Source organism: Fringilla coelebs (assembly GCF_963513975.1).
Source record: "Fringilla coelebs genome assembly, chromosome: 16".
Classification (NCBI taxonomy): domain Eukaryota; kingdom Metazoa; phylum Chordata; class Aves; order Passeriformes; family Fringillidae; genus Fringilla; species Fringilla coelebs.
Window position 1 is genome coordinate 9,861,243 of NC_140042.1, and position 9,324 is coordinate 9,870,566.

The 9,324-nt window shown below is 40.6% G+C and overlaps 1 protein-coding gene across 1 annotated transcript; it reads right to left on the minus strand.

The window, feature by feature from the left end:
- Positions 1-4: 4 nt before the first annotated feature.
- LOC311160180 (phospholipase A2-like) lies at positions 5-8,900 on the minus strand (the record flags this gene model as incomplete). The annotated part of the gene is made up of 4 exons (XM_084216720.1): positions 8,768-8,900; positions 4,163-4,328; positions 2,556-2,662; positions 5-150 (listed from the first exon to the last, which is right to left on the minus strand). Exons 1-4 carry the CDS (start codon positions 8,814-8,816, stop codon positions 5-7), a joined length of 468 nt encoding a protein of 155 aa, XP_084072846.1. The 5' UTR covers positions 8,817-8,900.
- Between the last annotated feature and the right edge of the window lie 424 nt (positions 8,901-9,324).

Here is a 9,324-nt window from a genome sequence, read left to right on the forward strand (position 1 = left end):
GTATCTAATACCTACACAAAGGCTGAATCTCACCACACAGAAAGTCTGGCCACAAAAGGTATTTTCTATGGTAGGGAGCTTTAGAAAAACATTTGACAGCTTCACGGTCACATTCACATGCCATTTTTTGACATTTATCTTCTAGTGAGTCTGAAAGAAAACACAGTAAGTTTGATATTAGTCTGAAGAAATTAAAAAACCCCAATGGAATACCGAGAATTGTTCCCTCATGTTCCATATTTGCAGTACAAAGGCCTTACATTTCAAGTGCAATAGGAACTGAGCTTTGGTAAGACTGAGAACCTGTGCATCAGTCAGTAATCCCTGATCTTGGCAGGTGAAAATACAACAGCCAGATGAAGTCTTAAATACTCTTCAAGTTTTTTAATAAAGGACCTCTGATAATTGATCCCTCTTTAGAAAGTGGTATGGGATACTCCCTGCCTTCCCTCTTGCTCTAGTGAAACTTGTTTTTGGGAAGATACTCCATTCACATACCCTTTATAATCTACTATAGGATATAGCATTAAAAATAATACATGGGATATATACATGGCATGCAAAGGTGCTCCGTGTCCACCCTAAACTGCCCACCTTTTTTTATTAAGGGGTTCAGTAAGAAGTTAGGAAAAGTGTTTGTGTGATTAATCCATGTCTTGTCATGTTTGTTTTATAATTGTAGTGTTGTAACTCAACAGATTTCTTGGCATGAGTGTTTCTTCTTGGCATGAACATTTTCTTCTACAGCAACGTATTTTGGGTTCAGTGTGCCAACCCAGAAGTGTGTGGTTTTTTTCTCTCTGTAACTGTGTGTAAACTGAAGAATCCTTGATTACATTTTGTTTGAGTATTTACCATTTTAAAAGCTTAGCCAAATCACTGCTTGAGATTTGTCCAGGAACAGAACAAGTGTTCCGTTTTCTGAATGAACTCAAATTCTGCTATGAAAGGGAAGTGTTCTTAATGTTTATGCTGGTGTGTTTATGCTGCAGCTAGTTACTCAATAGCACAGATAGCATGAACAACATGATAGGATAAAAAATGAAAACATGTTAACTGAGAACTATTGCTTCTTCTGTTCTTCTCCTGGTATTGCTCCAGACTTTATCTTCTCCATGCTATGCCAGGGACTTGGTTTCCTGACACTGTGCCTGATATCCTGGCCGGTATTATGAATATTGTCAGGAGCAAAATCTTTACAGCCAAATAAGTGTGGATTGTAATGTGATTAATTAGTGTGAGAGAAGATGTTTTGTCCATCTGGGGTAGGGGAAGATTTGAGCAAGTAGAGATTCTGAATGAGGTAGACACTTAGGCAAAGTAAAGACTGAATATGAAGGAGGAAAGGAAGTAATGTCCAAACTTTCATTTGTTTTCAGATCTGGCAAATTCTAAATTGAGTATGAAATGAGAGTTTTGTGTTTTCTGTAAATGGTCAGCTGTTGCCTTTAAACCATGGTAGTCAGAAATCCAGACTTGTTTTAAACAAGTTTATGTAAGGGTTTTTGCATTTCTGTAGTGCAAATAATAACCAATTTTTAAGCTCATTTGCATTCTAGGTAGAAGCATAAAATTATATGCAAAGTAACTGACTGAGTATCTGATTTTAAAAACAAAACAAGCAAACAAAATCCCAAACAGCACACAAACAAAAAACCAATATAAAAATCTGACAGCAACAAGAAAAAAACTCTGTAAATATTGGGGGCTTGTGAGAAGCTACAATTTCAATGAGTATAGTGGAAAGCATCTGCTAAAACTTTGGGAGTTGTGAACAAATAATGCAAAAGAAAAGCTGCTTTTTCCTGTTAACCATTTTTTGGGATTTTTCTTTCTTTGTGAGTTCTTTGTCCTTCCCTTACCCTAGCATGGCAAGTATATTTTGGAACAATCCAACAAAATTTATCAGGATGTGGTCAGCAATCTGTTGCAATTTGTACGCTTGTGTTATGTAAATATTTTCAAATTAATATTTGTTAATTTAACTTCCAGAAATAAACATACTCATCAAATATTTTATTACCTCATTGTTTGAAACTGTAATCTGTAATTATGAATTCATTCATAAATTGCAGCCATCAGTGCAACTGATCAGGGATAAATATTCCAAAACCACGTCCATTATGAACTTACAAACAGTGGGGAATATTTTCTGCTAAGCAGGGAAAACGTCCTTTTTAAACTGTCACAATTTTCCTATCTCCTGTTTGTAGTTGCTCTCCAGCTGCAGACTTGCAGGGAGTTAGCATAACATGGGTTCCTTAGCAAATGTAAATGCTAAGTAAAAGGATGGTTGTGGTTGTGTTTTCTGAAAAGGTTATAGATGCTTCTAGCTCACAGTTTTGTTTGCTTATGTCAGTCAGAGAGAGGATTAACTGTGCTTTCTGGAGGCACAGTGTATCCTGGCAAAAAAAGTTACAAAAGGAAGGATGGTAAACTAAGAGTTTTACAGTTAATTAAGAAAATACCTTTTTAAAGAGTTAATTAGTAGAATTAAGAAACAATCAAGCCAAACAAATAACCCAACACCAAAAAATTCCCAAGTGCTCACTCACCACACACAACAGAATTGTCTTTGCATTCCCAGTGGTAACTTTCAGTCTTTGGCTGACAGCCTGCTTGTTCTGCCCTCCCATAGCAGCAGTCATGGTGAAAGCAGCACCTGAGAGGAACAGAGATAGTGATTTATAAATCCCACAGTCTGGGTGGGGTTTATCAGTGGGTTACTACAGCTGTGGAATAGAATACTCAACATCGGTGAGTGTACAAGCATTACCTGCTCAGGAACCAAACCAGGGTAATGGTTTAATAGATCACCTGGAAAAAATAACTACTTTCTCATGTAATAAGTGATGAGAAAAATGTCTGATGTACATTGAACTAATTGAATTTTCAGAGCATGCTCAGTTATATGTGAGTATGCTTTTCTCCTAGCCCCTTCCACAAAATGAACTGTTAGCTCATTATCATCAGAAAATTTGGAAAGTTGCTCAAAATTACTGTTTCAAAATTGTTCTTGTCATAATTGGCAAAGATAATTTTTAGGCTTTCTATTGACACTGTGAAACTGAACAGTACAGGTAAGAATTAATGGCTTTTTAATGCTTACAAAAGGCATTAAAATATGCTGGTGTAGTGTCTCTGGTGTGGAGTCATTGCAAGCCCAGAAAAGCAAGGAGAGGAGGTAACAAGGACCTGAAATTAGGCAGCTTTTAAGTTTTTGCTGCAAACTAATTGCATCCTTTCTTTTGACTTGCTGGAAGAACTGGGTGTATCCACAAAGTGCGTGCATGCATTCATTCATTCATTCATTCATTCATTCATTCATTCATTCATTCATTCAGTTTCCTCCTGGCAGACTAAAACCATCAGATTACAGTAGGTAGATGGTGTTTAGATTGCCTGAGGAACTTGTGTCTGCAAAAGGAAAAGTTAATGCTGTGAGCTCTCCCTTTGCAATTACAGTTTTTCCTGTGCCTATTAAGTAATTACTTGGTCATTCCCCACAAATCATTGTGTAAAGATCCTGTGGTACATAACAGTTGAACAACACTGCTCCGTAACTCCATTTCATGCATAGAAATTTTTTTCAAAACCCCAAACCACACAACAGAACCCCAACCACAAAACCTGAACAAACCCCAAAATCATCTTTTCAGTTAATGTTCAATTATAAGTTATATTGATGATAGTATGCTGTGATTTAGTACTAAATGGAAAGGTTTGGGTTTTAGAATTATTTTTCATCAGGTTGAATTTTGCATAATTCTTATGTATTATTTTGAATACTAGTAAGATGGAAGACAGTAAAATCAAAAGACTTTTATTGCCTTTGTTTTTTAATTTTTACTTTAGATAGCTTCAATGTTTGAACTTAAAAGCTTCTCCAACAAGACGTTAGTTATTTAACTCTTTGCTGAAACACAACAGCAAAGAAACTCAGTTGTACTGTGAATCATGTACAAATGCAATGAGAATTTGAATTAAAGGCAAGATCGTGTAGATCTATAGCAACACAATTTGAATGCCTCAGAGTTTTTTAGCAATCTGAGCTGGGTTTAAAGTCAGTTCCCTCTTTCAAATAGGCCTAATTTATATTTTAGTCCTTTTATTTGTCATCTGCATTCAGCACTCAATTATTCAGATCAGTAGTTACTCTCACCAGTCTACTCTGTCCATGGGCCATCCCTTTCCCCCCAGGCCGCAGTAGCATCCGTAGCGCAGGTAGGCGAAGGGCGAGCGCCCTGTGGTGCACCTGATGGCTCCGGCCAACTCCAGAATTCCCCTTCGACTTCTCACACGGCCTTCCCCAAAAGTGCCTTTAGAAACTGTGCAAGAAAAACTGTTATGGAATCTAACATGCAAATATGAAATAGTTGGGATTGTTTGGGGTTTTTAAAGTGTTGATAATAAATTACAATACTTAAAAATAATCCAGTTTTATTTTTGACACTTTGGGGCCATGCTGCATAAGCCAGTCCATAGTGAGCAGAATACTGAACACTGAGAAGAGCTGCAGTGGTTTCCTCCCATGGAGGCAGTGTACCATGGCAGACCAGTCATTTCCAGTCTTCCAGCTGGTGAAGGCCGGCATGTGTTCTGTGGCCCAGGCCCACCCAGTTGCTAAGATTAGCTGCCCCAGGGTTGCAGCGTTTTCTCTTTAACATAATGTGCAATTTTGCCCATATTATTTTGTAGAATGTAGTGCTTTACATTGGAAGGAAAAGGTCCTTTATGATAGGGTTTTGGTTTTTCTCATTTTTAGACAAAGCAGCCAAATAACTGGTCGGGATGGTGTGGTGGATGTAAGGAAGGGAAATGGATGGGGTGCTTGGAGTTTTTTCCAGGGAAATTAGAAAGGTGGGTTTTGGTTATTTTCCTGTTTACTTTTGCTTGGAGTTGTTGTTGAAGTGATTCTCACTGTTATTTCTCCAGAACAAAATTTACTTTAGGAACTATATTTTAACCATCTCATATCAGTACTAAAGCAGGAGATCCCAAGCAGCAAAAAACTGTTGGGACATTGGGTGACATTTTTAGGGGTTCATGTCATGCTGAGAGATTGAACTAACACACTGAAAACCCCAATGGTAATGGGCAGCCTCTCCTTGCAGTGCAGGCTCCAAGCTATTTACAGCAAATTTTAAGAAGCTGAATGACTACAAAATAAATTTGTTTTAGAAGGCTTCTGATTAGAGTTTCTTCTTAATTAAGCTAATTACTTATTTTGGTATGAGGAGAACAGTTTATAAACCTAAACTCCAGTACTAGTTACAGATTCCCAAAGGCATTAAGATTTAACAATTGATAATACCTGTGATGGATACAGACAGCAGAAAAAAAATAGACTTCATTGTTGAAGGCTTTGGTGGTTCCTTTCCTACAAAATAACTATATGATTATGCAGTTTTTATATAATCTGCATAAGCACATAATCTATTATAATAGCATAATAGAGTAACCTTTTGTAATAGATTATATCATAATAGATTATATGATTAACTATAATCAGTTAATGGAAAATCTGACAGAAAAAATACCGGTCCCAACACAGTTGGGTAACTTGAAATATTACTCAATGTGGGATGCTGCTGACCTGTGGCACTTGTAATGTCATGAAACAGTGGGATTTAAACACCTCATGAAATCACCTCAGTAAGAAATTCAATTGGTTTGTGTGTGAGAATGGTAAAAAAACCACTTTAGGAAGAATCTGAGGCAGCATCACTTTCCTGACTAGTGAGCACACCCAGATCTTGTCTCTCCTGTTTTCTGGGCATGTGATCTAGGGGCAGAAGTGTTGAAACAAGGGTGTTTAAACTTGCACATGCAGCTTTGGCCATGGATTAAAAGCAATCATATCCTGAGGAATTAAGAAAAGCTTCCTTGCTATGCAGTCAATTGCAGTTTCACTTCAAAACTGCTGAGTTGGCACTAAGCTTCCTTGCTTAGACAGTGAACAGGATCTGTTATGCATGGCTCCTGTTCCTGAACATTACCTGTGTGTTTAGTGTGAAGTTTTGGTTCTGGGTAGCAGAACCATCCATTTGGTTATAAACAGATTCATTTTATGATAGCATTGAGAGTGTTATCTTCATTGTCAGTACAAGTTCAGTACATTCTGAGCTGAAAACCCCACAATAAGGCTGCAGCATTACAAGTGACAACTGGTTATGCTCTTCAGTGTCAGTACTGGTTACTCTTGTAGACAGCCAGTAATGTCTGGAGCTCTCCCATGGTTAATGGCAGAGCTGTGTTTGCTCTGCATGACCTTGGGGATTCTGAAAAAAGTGAAGCATTTTTATGTCTCGGTTCCTGATAACTGGAGAAGGATGGTGTAGGAGAGATACCAGTCATTAAGAAGAAAAGAATGCCCAAATCATATTCCTGGTTTAATCAGAGAATTGTTTGTTAACTTGGGACAATTCCCAGTCCCTTGATTTAAATCCATGACAAGCAGAACTGGTGAACTCTGATGAACTCTCTGACCTAAGGAGCTCAAGTATAATATGCCATGCATCTTACAGGAAAGGTCATAAACTTTTTGTCCTTGTAATGTATTTGTGTTACAGCATCTGGACATCCAGTTGTGAACCTGCATGGCATATGGATACTCTGAATGTGATACTCTGTTGCAACAGCTTTATGAGCTGAGTTAATAAAAGCAATGAAATACCATCTGAGAATGCACAGAGCTACAGAAACAATCAGAGTATCGATATGTTGATGATGGTGATAGTATATCCTGTTTTGTGAGTTCACAAAGAATTTTTAAGCCATTCTTTCAAAGACTGAGGGTACAGAAACATTTTTGTATGGTAAATATATATAAAATTTCCTTTAGGGGTATCTATGCAGTCATAGTGCTCCAGTAGTTCAGAACTTGAAACTTGGGAATAAGCAGACTTTCTGATGCATTTCCAAAATCTTGGAAAAAATAATTGTATGCCTTATAGAAACCTTAGGTTTTGCTTAGATTTTTACATCTTGTTTCATAAGCCATCAGGAATGGCCTTTTTCACCTCATTTTATTGCCCAGCCAACTTACATGCTATCTCCACAAACTCTGGTCACATGTAAATTTTCTGGAAGGTTAAATTTGCCTGTTTTGATACTTTGGACCAGTTGGGAAACAGGTAAATTGCATTTCCCGTGCTCCTCACTGCCCACGGAGTGGGTGACTGAGGTGCCTGACTCAGAGCTATCGGAGCGCAGCCAGGCTCTCTGTAATGAGCGCTCCAAGCTGGAAGAAACAGTGATTTCATTGCTTTCCTTAATGTTCTTCTGGGGTTTGTCCCATGCAAAGGATGAAGTCTGGAGGATGATCAAAATGCAGAAGGAATCAAAGGGGCAATCTGAGGTCAGGAAGTAGAATTGGGGCAGGGAGCTTGGTGGGCCCTAAGTTGGCCCCATTATGCAAGCACCTTACCTTATGGGCTTTAATCACAGGACTGCCTTCCCCCAGACCCTGCTCCATTCTGTGCCCAGAATCTGTTCTAGGAATTCATTGAGGTTCTTTTCTTTAGGATCCTGCTATTTGCAAGATTTGGTGTGGTGAATTTGCAAACTGTGTAGGAATGTATTAAAAAAACTGCAAGAGAATCTTTTACTTAAGGCAGCTGATTGCTATTCTGGAAGACAGGATTTTATCCTGTCAGCTGTCACAAAGGTTCAGCATGATGTTAATTTAATCACTTTAAAACAATGCCTATTGATGTTTACAAATAGTAGGCTCCCAACCTGCTGAATATCCTGGGATTGGAGCACCAAGCTACCACAGCACTCAGTGAGAACCAGGCTTTGAGTAGTTGGAGTTCCACCTAATTTTTTGTAGTTGTAAATTAAATTGGGTTCTACCATGCCACCATGGGAACCTAAAATTAGAGGATGCTTTTTTGTGTCAGCCCACATACCTATCTGAAAAAGAGGGATGATAATATAGTTTCAGAGAAATTAGTACAATCAGATACTGTACTGATGAATACCTCAGAAAACCTATGAGGAAATAGACTGTGAATTGTTACAACCAGTCTTTAACACTGATTAATAAATAGGATGTAGGAGACAAAAAAAAAATAATTAAATATTTGCAAAGTGACTAATTGGCTGTGTGAAGGTGTGAGGCAGGGGTCCTTTAATTATATTCTCACATCATAACTTATTCATGAAGACTGATTCATTTTTCAGAATAACCCAGTTAGGGTTTTGTAGGCGATCTCAGTCCTAGCAATTCCTGCTTCTGAACTGCTTAGTAACTCAAGTGCTCCGTGACAGCTCACTCCAATACCCAGAGAAAAGCAGGGGTAAAGCTACTGACTTTATAGAAAGATTGTTATTGCACGTGCAAGCTGCAAACTGATTTCAAATACGGAACTTCGTTAGCGGAGTTGAACATTACTGATGAACTTTACAGAAGTGATGCGGCCCCTCCAGCCCCGCTGCCTTGTGCAGGTGCGGTCGGCCGGGCTGTCGGTGCAGCTCCAGCCGCCGCTGGCAGCGGCAAATCGGGGGCTGCCTTGGGCGGGTCCCACCCAGCTGTGCCCGAGCGGTGGCCACCAGTCACAGGGACTGCTCCGGCGTGGGAACACAGGCAGCTCCCGTGAGTGTTTCTCCTAACACCCCTTTCTCTACCCCTCTTCCCACCCGCCAAGTCCCATCCGGTCGGGTCCGGACAAGGGAGCGCATCCAGCAGATCCCGCGGCCGCTTCCCTGCCGGGAAAGGACCGTGTGGATGCCGAGCCCCGGCCCGGAGCCCTGCTCTACTCACCGGCCGCCGGCAGCAGCAGCAGCAGCAGGAGCGGGGGCAGCGGCGCCATGGGCAGCGACGGGCGGGGGTGCGGGTCCCGGCAGCGGCGCTGTGCTCGGCAGCGGAGTGTGTAGGTGTGAGTCGCAGCCCGACGTGCCGGCTATAAAAGGCTGCTTTCTGCCCCGAGCCGGGTCCCCCGGAGCCCAAGTCCAAGCTGTGCTGTCCATCTGGCCAGAAGGGAGGAGCTGCCGCTGGAAGAGCCGGCGAGAGCTGGGACCTGTCACTCGGGCAGCGGAGCGCGGTGCAGGCACAGGGGTCACACCCCGCCGGTCTCTGATGGGGGCCGCCTCTCCGCTCCTCCGCACCTTCCTGCTCTGGCAGCTGTATTTTCTTTTTGAATTACAGCAGTTCCTAGGTAATTTAATCCAGATCTAGAAGAGGAAAGCAGGAACTGTGTTGTAAGTTAGCCTAGTGGTTAATTATAACTAGTGCTGAAGACGTGCTCTATCTGGAGTCTGCATCAGCCAGACTCCATCTACTGATTGCTCCTTTCCTTGGATGACTAAAGGACAACTAAC